General features: G+C 41.2%; 2 protein-coding genes across 2 annotated transcripts; both read right to left on the bottom strand.

Annotated features, from left to right (window-relative positions):
* Window positions 1-19: 19 nt before the first annotated feature.
* LOC128378391 (MAPK regulated corepressor interacting protein 2-like) lies at window positions 20-4,411 on the bottom strand. Its single transcript, XM_053337893.1, has 5 exons — window positions 3,896-4,411; window positions 3,713-3,782; window positions 3,049-3,188; window positions 1,759-1,857; window positions 20-615 (listed from the first exon to the last, which is right to left on the bottom strand). The coding sequence occupies exons 1-5, from the start codon at window positions 3,948-3,950 to the stop codon at window positions 545-547; spliced, it is 435 nt and encodes a 144-aa protein (XP_053193868.1). The 5' UTR covers window positions 3,951-4,411; the 3' UTR covers window positions 20-544.
* Window positions 4,412-6,453: 2,042 nt separating this feature from the next.
* LOC128378390 (glycerophosphodiester phosphodiesterase 1-like) lies at window positions 6,454-10,160 on the bottom strand. Its single transcript, XM_053337892.1, has 6 exons — window positions 9,900-10,160; window positions 8,561-8,736; window positions 8,119-8,224; window positions 7,747-7,839; window positions 7,357-7,568; window positions 6,454-6,806 (listed from the first exon to the last, which is right to left on the bottom strand). The coding sequence occupies exons 1-6, from the start codon at window positions 10,158-10,160 to the stop codon at window positions 6,659-6,661; spliced, it is 996 nt and encodes a 331-aa protein (XP_053193867.1). The 3' UTR covers window positions 6,454-6,658.
* Window positions 10,161-10,357: the final 197 nt, after the last annotated feature.

Below are 10,357 nucleotides of genomic sequence, written 5' to 3'. Positions count from 1 at the left end.
TCTACATCCTTTCTCATTATTGAATATTTTTTTTGTAATGAAAATAATTTTGAATTCAGATGAGGTTCTAGCTACAATTGTGAGTTGTCAGTGGTCAAACATGGATATTTAACAGGTTTCACAGCATTGTATATGAAGATGATGAAATGAATAAACAGTTCCACTCTAATGACAGGTTAAAAAAAAAGATGATTAGTACAGAGCTTCTTGAAAAGACAATTTTTACTGCATTTCAAAGTAACATTACATCTCAGTTGTGCGGGAAGTAAGATGAGAAACCTCAACTTCAAGACGTCGTCCTCCAGTGTGCTGTCTGTTGCAGACTGGACTATTCAGAGTTGAATGAATTGTGGTTAAAAGGCTAGACTTCAAGAGAAGTGACTGTGGTTTCTATGTTGGCGTCCCAGTGCTGTCCGTCCATTTTAACCACATGAGGGCACTAAGAGCTGCTGCTCCAAGGTTTCCTCTCCTCCTCAGTGAGCCATCCTGCCTCAGGCCTCCATCTCCTGACCGTCCATCAAGATACAAAAATCCAAAAACAGTGTCAGGATAGTTTGTCGATGTTGGCGAGGAAGCGCTGAGCCCACCATTCATCCAGATCTATCGGCACAAAGTCTAAGAAAAGAGGAAAAGATTATGTTCATTACACACCAGGAATAAATTGGACAGGTAGACACAACTCTGATTCAAATGAAAATCAATGAATAAAAATAAAATAAATGGCACAGTCAAAACTATAAATAAATAAATATCTTTAAAAAATATTTTTGTCTGTATTTTTCAGTTCATCTACAATACTAAGTAGGGACGAAACAGCTAACCTTACAGAAGCTCTATCACAGGTTATTTCTAGGTTTTAACATTGTGTGTATTTATGTAGAAACAATAAAACACATCTTGATGTCAAGTTGATACATTTTAAAGTTATGACTGGAAGATTTAGTACAGCATTTTGTCTACATTGACGCTTTTTGTCGAAAGTTGACGTGCACTGCCCTCTAGTGGTTTTTTGTGATAATTGGCTAGTACTCATTGCCTTCGTTGATTAGGTTTAGACATGAAGAGTGAGGTGGTTAGGGTCAGAGCCAAATATAAATGATCTATATCTAGCTATCTATCACACACCTCCATAGATAGATAGATATAGACACAGAGAGGAACTACACCTAGAGATTAATAGTCAGCAATTAAATCAGTGGCTGTTTAGAGACCATATTCGGTGCACATTTGGTGTCTGCACTCTTGATTACTGTCTGCAAAATGAAATAATCTAAATGACTACAGACCACATGGAAAATCTGAAAATCTTCCCACCCATGCACGTCATAAATTGTGTTTTTAAAGACTAACTTCATGTGGGTTGACAATGACAAATAAGTATGAAATGTAAATTAGTATCTAAAAATGAGTTGCCACATCTTATTTAGACAATGAGGATAGACAGGTCCTTAACCTCTGCTCCTTTCCTTCCAGCTGGAGGGATCAGAAGCAGCTCTACTAATCCTTAGTTGGCTGGCTGTCATGATACAACCTACTCTCCAGGTAACAGTAGCTATAGGACTGTGGCAGTTATCATATAGACTAAACAAGACAAATACTACCAGTTCATCCTGTATGTCAACCAGTAAACCTTGATTCTCATTTTTACACAGATTTATTTTTATAAGAAATCTTGCCTTAATTAATTATTAAACACTGACTTATGACCTGAAGACATGAGAGTTGTTGGAGGATAGAGGAGGATGAAGCTGTACTCACTGTCCATGTGTGGGCTGGGAGTGGTCTCTTTATAGTGAACTGCTCCCTGGGCTGCCTTGGGCCCCTGCTCCTGCTCCTGCTGCACCACCTCCTGCCACGCTGAAAGCACAACAAATCAGTCAGTGCAGTCAACACTGACACTTCTAAGATACTGTATATCCATTATTTCATTTAGTAAGCGTCTAATCGGCTATCAGAGCCTGCACATCAACCAGTATTTACCACAGTCATATTCATGGTGGTGCATCATCCATAAGTAAAATAAAATAAATAATTGTAATAATAATAATCTGACCCTAAAGATATACTATTAAGAAAGTCATTAGCAGGTAATATCTATCTGTTCTGCACCCCAGCGTCAGTCACACCCAGTGTCAAACAAGTAAAGTCCACAAGGGCAACTGCTACAAAAGGCATGCCACTCCTGGCAAACGTTTGTATTTCAAATAAGGCAACATGTGGACTCGTCACATGTAGTGTGTGTGTATGTGAACTATGGCTGATTTTTTATCTCTGGTAGCGACCTCCAGGTCATGACTTTCAGAAATAGTCTGCTGAACTAGACTGTTTATATCACGGATTGAGGTATTTTCAGCAGAGTTGTATCAATCAGCCCTGGGTAGTATTTGTTCTCAACCGCGGGGGTCGGGCCTACTATGTGTCCTTGTCTACTCAATGACAAGGTTACTGAAGTTGTTTATGAGCTGCCGTGGCTGAGCTTCAATGCCAACAACTTGCAGGGCACAGAAAAGTAAGAATGGCTGAGCCAAATGAAGTCTCCTGGAGACTGAACGAGCCTGTGAATGTTAAAGAGAACCACGCATATCAAAACTGGGTCACTGTGTAAAGTTTCACCCAGACCCAGCAAAACCCTTAATACTGTCAGACCCCTTTGCAGCCTCTCCTTAAAGCAAACAACAAAACCCTTTCCCTGAGTGGCTGGTGTCCATGAAGTCAAAGCCAAAAATGCTGTTTTCCTCAGCACGTGTCAGTGGGGGGGCATAAGGAGCATAATATGTGGGTGTGAGAGCAGCTCTCTGTTTGGTGCCTATCTGTGTCAGAGCAGCTGTGTGGGTGAGGCCTGGGAGGGGGGCTAGTTAGCAGTTCTTTTAAACTCTGATAGTAAAACAATGTCATTCATAAAACAGCCGGTGAGGGACAGGCTGGAAGACGTGCGTGTGTGTGCGTGTGTGTGTGTGTGTGTGTGTGTGCATACAATGACACAATGAAAAGTGCAGTCAAGTGTCATATACTCGCATTTCCAGTCAGACCGTTCACTAATATCCTTACCGTCATAGACAAACTTGACGTTTTCCTCATGTGCAGGGGTGAAGCTCTCTTCCTGCTGGTTGTCTGCGGGCAGAGCTGGTGCAGGGTGATGGTACTTCTTACCATTCAGACGGTTGAAAACTATCTTGGGTGCAGGAAGGCTGGTGGGCATGCGGAGAAAGAAAACATGTCAGAAACAAAACATTTTACACACCCATTTTCCAGCAGGAGATTTCTTAAATGTCTGGGCCTAAAATGTCTAGCACATTAGGTACACTAGGTTGGCTGTGCAGGAGTTTAGAGATTGCAACAGCTGAATGAAGGACCATGTGCAACCTTCTCCTTCCCACAAGGTCAAACACACACACACACACACATGCTGCCTGGTTCAAAGGCATGAAAACAGCCAAGCAGGCACACTGAGCCTTGGTGAAGTTGGAATGTGGAGGTGTGTTATAAATCATTCAATCCTTCCCTGATGGACGCTGCCTGTCTCAAGCTGATGACGTCCACTGCTGCTAGGACACTGTCACACACTTTAACCAACACTATTAATCTGCCAAGTAAGCCTGACCCTTGTAAAATGTCCAAAACCTTTAAGACACACATGAATAAGCAGCACAAAAGAGCATTCTAGTGTTTATTCATTACATGGAGGTGGTCTCTCCAGAAGTTGAATACTTACTCAGGCATACTCCAGGACGTTTGTTTGTGCTTGAAGTCGTTTATTTTGTTGTCAAGCTGCTGTGTAGGCCCTAGAAAGTAAGATAATATGCACATGTTGGTTTCATATGAATCATTATCCAACAAGATGAACGCATGGTGGATCTATCCAGAAAGTGTTTGAGGGTTGACAGCTGGTTGTTACCTGTGCGTCGCTGGGTGACCAGTTTGCTGGGACCTCTTGTAATTGTGTACATCATGCGAAAGCAAAGCCACCTGTAAACTTAAGAGTTTGGCACTTTGTGAGAAGAACTAGACTCCTGTTGGCAAGAAGGAGCAGGTCTACTTGTAAAGGCGCTTTAAGTGAAACACATTACTCGAGGTTCTGTCGCTGTAAAAAAAAAAAGAAAAAAAAAAGAAGAAAAGAAAAAGAAACTGTCTTGATGTAAGAAACGTCCCCTCCTCCTCTCCCTCAGCTGATCGGGCCAAATTTCACTTCGCAGGTTAAGGAAATCCACGGAGCGGGCATGAGACCGGCCGGCCGGACAGTTTGGTAACCTCTCAGGGAGCAAAAGCGTGCGCCCGTTTAAAACCAGCAGCCGTGGCGCATCTCAATCGGCGACCCTCCCTCTTTTTTCACCTGCAGTTCAGACAGCCAATGTGAACTACGTCGGTGCTGGTGCTAAGGTGTCCCGCAGTTCCACAATGTCATATAACCTGAAACAGCGGCTGTCATTCATAAGACATTGGACGCACACCGTCAAAACGCACCACTTACGACGTCCCTACACGCCTCCCTCGGCGCTTTAAAGAGACAGTGACAGTGCAGTGGTATATGGGGGATTCAATTTGTAACTCACATAGCACCATTTACACTTTTACATCACTTGGTAGAGACTAGCAGATACCCAGAATATGAAGATTGACATTATTCTTCTTCCCTTATTTTGCTCGGCGTAGATGGCACAAATACGCAGTACAGTGATGACCTTTATTGATCTTATTTATGACTTCTTTTCCCCACTTTTGCCATTCAGTGTAACATACATGTCAGAAATATAATCCATACTGACCGGGTTACATTTTGCGGGTCAATAATTGATTCAATCGGTGTCATCTGTCTACTGTGGATCCGTTCTGGGGTCCTTAAACAGGCTTTTCATCTGTCCAACGTATCTGTATTTACAGTACACACACACACACACACACACAGGTGAGGTCAGGTGCACAATGCAGCCACACACACACACAAACACACAACCCTGTTTACAATGCAATCAGGCTTTACTATACTAAATAGTGATGTTGCGGCTAATTGAAAAGCCACAGAGTCCATAAAGACACACACAGCTGACCATTAACAGAAATTAATACAAAAACATTTATTAATTCAGGATTTAATTTGAAAGGCATTATTAACTTCCATCTGTTGCACGGACTGGATTTACATTCTCAAGTTTATTTCAGCCAAACAAAGAAATGTTAATGATTAATCTCGCTTGTTGATTCATCACTCATTGGAATCTGAGACTGCAGTCTTGTTGAAAGGTAGATTTTTTTTTTTTTTTATAAGAACAACCTCAACCTCATCTTTTGCCTACAAGATGGTCTTACATGTCAGTTTATTCCACTTGCTCTGTGTCCTTTCTGGACATTTGGAGCTTTTAATGGACAGTTTACATTCTGTTTACTCTCTACAGTCAGTATATGTATATGTGACTGTTTTCATGCAAAACAATTAAGTTCAATAAAAATGAATTAAATGGATTTCGCGTTTAACCCTCAAAATTATATACTCCTGGCAGTGTGGATAATTATTTAAAGCAGCATTAAGACCATTATGTAGAGATAAAATATACAGAAAATATAACTGAAATATTAAGTGAATAAATGTAATGTGACAGAAATGTAGTATTACAAGTTTTTGGGATCTAGTCAAACTTTTTTTTGCGGGTCAGATGGCACAGGAGGAATCTGTACTCCTGACCTCATTATTTCTTTAAATCCTGTTTGTGGCCCTGATCATAAAACAGTTGACAGAGGCCTTTCAGTGCAGCTACAATTAATACGTTTAGCCTTTTTTAATTCTTTTGTGTGCCAAAACTGCAAGGTCTTTGGTGGCAGAGATGTGTCAAAACATCACAGAGTACTGAGGTCGGCACATAGATAGATAAACATTTCTTATTCCAAGCGATTGTTAAAATGCTGGATTAAGAGAAAGGTGTTTTCAGTCTCTGACATTTTGACTTTCTATAGTTTTACAAGTTGTTTGTCTTCTTTATATTGGTGTCTTTTATATGTTAATGCCTGATGATAACATTTCTCATGTATTTGTGGAACAACGGCACTTCATAACAGGAGGCAGATTTCTGAACACTCAAAACAATCATGTCAAGTTGTAGAATATGCACAGGAGAAGCCTATGAATTGGATAAATATCATGATAGCAGGCATTAATACAATGCCAAGATGTCTAAAGTTACAATTATATACACTGATGTCTCTTTAAACAGCCCAACAAAGCCTCTGAAAGATCAGCACAGAAGGTAGAAAAGATCTTTAAGGTAGCATAATCCTAATCCCTGGTCCAGAAGAGTTGAAGGTATAGCTGCTGGTAGTAGGATAAGGATACAGTAGAGCCTTTATGGTTTAACATGACTGTAGATTTAAAGGGAAATGACCTGTATGCCAGCTACAGGTAACAATGTGTTCTTATCTTTTACACCAAATCATTTTAGTTTTTCTGGAAAGCTTGGTTTGTTCGATTGCCACCACATAGTTAGTTAGCACCAAATATCAAGCTTCCTCCCTCTTTAAACTTTTTCAGTATATTTGTCTCTTTGAAAGAAGAAGAAAAGAACCTTTGAACTGTAGTAATGAAACTTCTAATTTGTTCATAAGGAAGCTTTTTCTTGGTGTTTTTAATCATTGTCACGTCTTGAGAGACCTCGTATGAGTGTGTCATCATTCAGTAATGAGGATCGCAGTCTTCCAGCAGACTGTCAGTGATGAAGCCAATGTTGAGCAGGTTTTGGTAGTAATCTTTCTCCACAGCTGTGTTAACAGTCCAGCCCACTACCTCCACGTCACGTTCTGCCCAGTACTGAACATAGTCCCTAAGTGAAAGAAAAGAGAAGAAAGGGAAGAGAGAACAGATCGGAGGATGAAGAGCAGGGCTCAAAGCAAGAGAAATGCTCTCAGCTGCAATCTTTTTAGCTTGTAAAAAATGAAACAAAGTCATATCTGGCCATGAGCCATAATAACAGAACTGTGAGCAGTTGGAACTAAGAAAAATATTTCTTTCTTTTTAGTTTCATTTAAAAGGATTTTTATACGTGTGAAGTGTTCTCATATTTCACAAAAAAACAACAAAAAGTAGAAGGAAAGTTAGAAAAAGTGAACATCATTTTGCATATTCAAATGTGTTTTCTCACTGTCTCTGATTATTTTATGACCCCTCAATCTTATTGATCTCCAAGTTGAGAATAACTCATACAGACACCATAAAATGACACCATTTTTAGACTGGAAGCAGTTTAGTATTTTTCTTCTTTTTTCACTACTATGAGCATACATAGTCATTTTAACATCTTACAGGACACCCGTAAACTCTGTGACACACACAGCTTTGCATCGCAATGAAGAAACCCATTTAATGTCGCCTACTGAGAGATGAAGTCTTTCTGCACCAGGATGGCGGAGACTCCACAGAGTTTCCACAGTATGTGGTGATGAGCCCAGTCCAGCAACACATCCAGAACCCCGGTCCACAGCTGATTCCATGATGACGGAGTCCGAGGAGTGCCGTCACCAAAGCGGCTCAGTCTCCAGGGCCGATGGGTGAGAGCCGTGACTACATTGGGATCTGTTTGACGCATCTATGAATCAGAAGAGGTCAGAGGTCAACAGGGAGTAAGTAAGCAAGAAAATAAAGGAACAGAAATCAGAAAAAACTAAGCAAAACCTTCAAATATATCAGATGAACATCTGAATACTTAAATAGTATTCTAAAGATGATAATGAACATTTGTGTTAATACATAATATTTTTTGTTACCTTGTAGATGACTTTGGGTTCAAAGGAGGAAACCATACTGGTATTGTAAAGGACCGGAAACTTCTTATACATCTCACGAAGTACTGACGCAGCCTGATGAAAAGGGAGGCCTTTTTCAATCATCCATAAAAACAGGATAAAAGGCTTGGAGAACATTATGTAACCTTCTAAATAAGCTGATTTATTGTCAGAGAAATTACTGAAGTGTGTGCCTCCTTAGAGGGTTAAAGTGCAGATCACAAAAAAAAAGCCAATCTGAGTAAGCCTCTTGTCTAAGAGGTTGGCTGAATTGCAGGTATGCATGTATCCACAAAGAGAGCTTTTTGGTTAACACTTGTCTGTCAGGTAAGGTTATATCCATTTATTTACTACCTTATCAGGTTGACTTTTGACATCAAAGAAGATGGTCAGCTGGTGTCTGATGCATTCCTCCACTGCCTCTTGCAGAGTTGGGACCTTCTCTCCACTGAATCTCTCCCTGGCCACGAAGACAACCACATCAGTTGTGAGAGGTTAAACTCAGATGATATTCCTGCTGTAAAAATTTCACACATTCATGCTCCCAGTTTGTTTCTCCTGTTCCTTTTTTTTCATAGTCTTTAACATCTGTGATGAAATCCAAGTAAGAACAAGTAGGACAAGAGGTGATGTGTCAAAAAATGGTGACATATTTGTGGGACATTTCTGCAAATAAGACTTTTTGGCATAATTTTCACAGACTTTTTGTCATGGACACATTAGCCTTAGTTTCCTTATTTGAGTATAAAATCACAAATTTAGACAAGGTGAAGTGAGCGACTGAAATGCAGTGTACCTCAGCCTGTGGTGAGCAGCAGCATCTAGTCTCCTGAGCTGGACAAACTGCATTTTGTTAACTGGTCCAGAGCCATTGGTGGTGCGGTCCACAGTCTCATCGTGTATCAGTACGGGTACTCCGTCAGCTGTGAAACTCAGGTCCAGTTCAACTCCAGTAGCCCCGTTCCTACTGGCCTAAAGCAAGAAAAAAATGGCTATGAGAAGTAATAGTGCTTTACAACAATTTTCAAAATGATAACATAAGTAAAGAATGGGTAAATCGTACTGAACAAAGCAGGGCCTCTTTGCTGAGTGAGCAAGACTGGGTGATCGTGTTACTGTTACTCAAGATACAGTATATTCATGTGTTAAAAGTGACACCTAGAGGAGGATTTTGTATAAACTGGTGGAGAAAGATTTTGCACACTTAACAGCCACTGACCATTTAATCAGGTTTGAATTAGAGGAAAATAAGTAAAATCATGTTAAATGAAAACTGGTCTCAAGAATAGATCTCGCATGTCTTAAGTATGAACATTAAAACACGAGAAAATTAAGGCATGATTCAGAGATACTCAAAATAGACATTAACAACAAAGACAATGCTGAGGCTGAGGAGCAGCAAACTGTAGCGCTGCACAGCATCAGCATGATTAGGGTGTGATCACTGACCCTGAAAATAGCCGATTCAACAGTTCAGTGGCTGGCGAGAGGAATTTGTTATGCATCTTATATTTGCCATGACACTGGATATAAACTGGACATATGAGGAGAAAGGTTGTTGGGATCTCTGAAATATTTTGGTAAGAGTGGGTGGGCACAGTGATGACAGCATGTGGGGCAGCTATGAGGCATTGCAAGCACAGCTGACTCGGCACCTTCAACATGTGGAAGGACATTGAGATACATTGGGGAGGGAAGGCTTTTCTAGCCTGTGGGTCTGGAGTTATGCAGTTCTAGACTTCATAATGCAAATAAGATCAATGTAATGGTTCATTTCAAGGGTAAAAAAGATAAGACTACAAGGCTAAGGACTGGAGCACATGTAACCAATCGTATCATTTACAGACACTATAGCCTGCTTCCAGTAATTGCTGTAAAGGGTGATAAAAACCTGACCATCAACAATAGCAGGCTTACACTTTAAAAACCAAGGAAGACACGACATTCATTGCCAAAGCAACTATTAGCCAAGGCCATCAATATAATTATATAGCAGTTATTATCAGACAAAATCCTTTTTGAAAAACTGTCTTAATATTTCTCTAGGGACTTTGATTCTCATGTGGGCCTCTATAGATTCCTATAGTGCAGTACTCCAGCATTTCAGATGACCGGTGCCTGGATGTCAGTCTGACCTCTCTGATCGCTGCCAGGGTGTTCTCCGGAGCATCGTGGCTCCCTCCGCGGTGCGCCACGACGGGGACGCCGCCGGAAGGAGCCCTGGGCCGCAGGACACGGCCTGCCTGGTCCGCGGGCACCGGAGGAAACCGGAACATCACCATGAAGACATAGAGGAATGCGGTCAGGATTGAGGCCCCCGTGGCGCTCCTCGTCCCCAGAATCACAAGCAGAAACACCGCCGAGAAATAAACCACTTCATCTCCGATCTGCAGCATAGTGAGATGGGAAAAGCGCACGGATAGTCTGTTTATGTCACGACCGGGCGGGAGGGTGAGAGAATCGTGGATTCAGAGAGATGCCATGGAGGGAGCTCTGCTGTCAGTACTCCAGTGACTGACTGTATGATGGATGGGTCAGACCGCAGATCACACAGAGATTGTCGAGAATCAGCAGTTTCACAGCTGATTGTGCG

Source organism: Scomber japonicus, chromosome 18 (assembly GCF_027409825.1).
Source record: "Scomber japonicus isolate fScoJap1 chromosome 18, fScoJap1.pri, whole genome shotgun sequence".
NCBI classification, from domain to species: Eukaryota; Metazoa; Chordata; class Actinopteri; order Scombriformes; family Scombridae; genus Scomber; species Scomber japonicus.
This window is presented reverse-complemented; position numbering and strand designations above follow the sequence as displayed.

Coding starts and splice junctions, on each gene's coding strand:
- LOC128378391 (XM_053337893.1), bottom strand. CDS start 3,950: ATGATGTACACAATTACAAGAGGTCCCAGCAAACTGGTCACCCAGCGA. Junction 1,858..3,048: donor CGTCAAGTTTGTCTATGACG/GTAAGGATATTA, acceptor TTGTGCTTTCAG/CGTGGCAGGAGGTGGTGCAG. Junction 616..1,758: donor TCCCAGCCCACACATGGACA/GTGAGTACAGCT, acceptor CTCTTTTCTTAG/ACTTTGTGCCGATAGATCTG.
- LOC128378390 (XM_053337892.1), bottom strand. CDS start 10,160: ATGCTGCAGATCGGAGATGAAGTGGTTTATTTCTCGGCGGTGTTTCTG. Junction 8,737..9,899: donor CCCTGGCAGCGATCAGAGAG/GTCAGACTGACA, acceptor TTCTTGCTTTAG/GCCAGTAGGAACGGGGCTAC. Junction 8,225..8,560: donor GCTGCTCACCACAGGCTGAG/GTACACTGCATT, acceptor CTTCGTGGCCAG/GGAGAGATTCAGTGGAGAGA.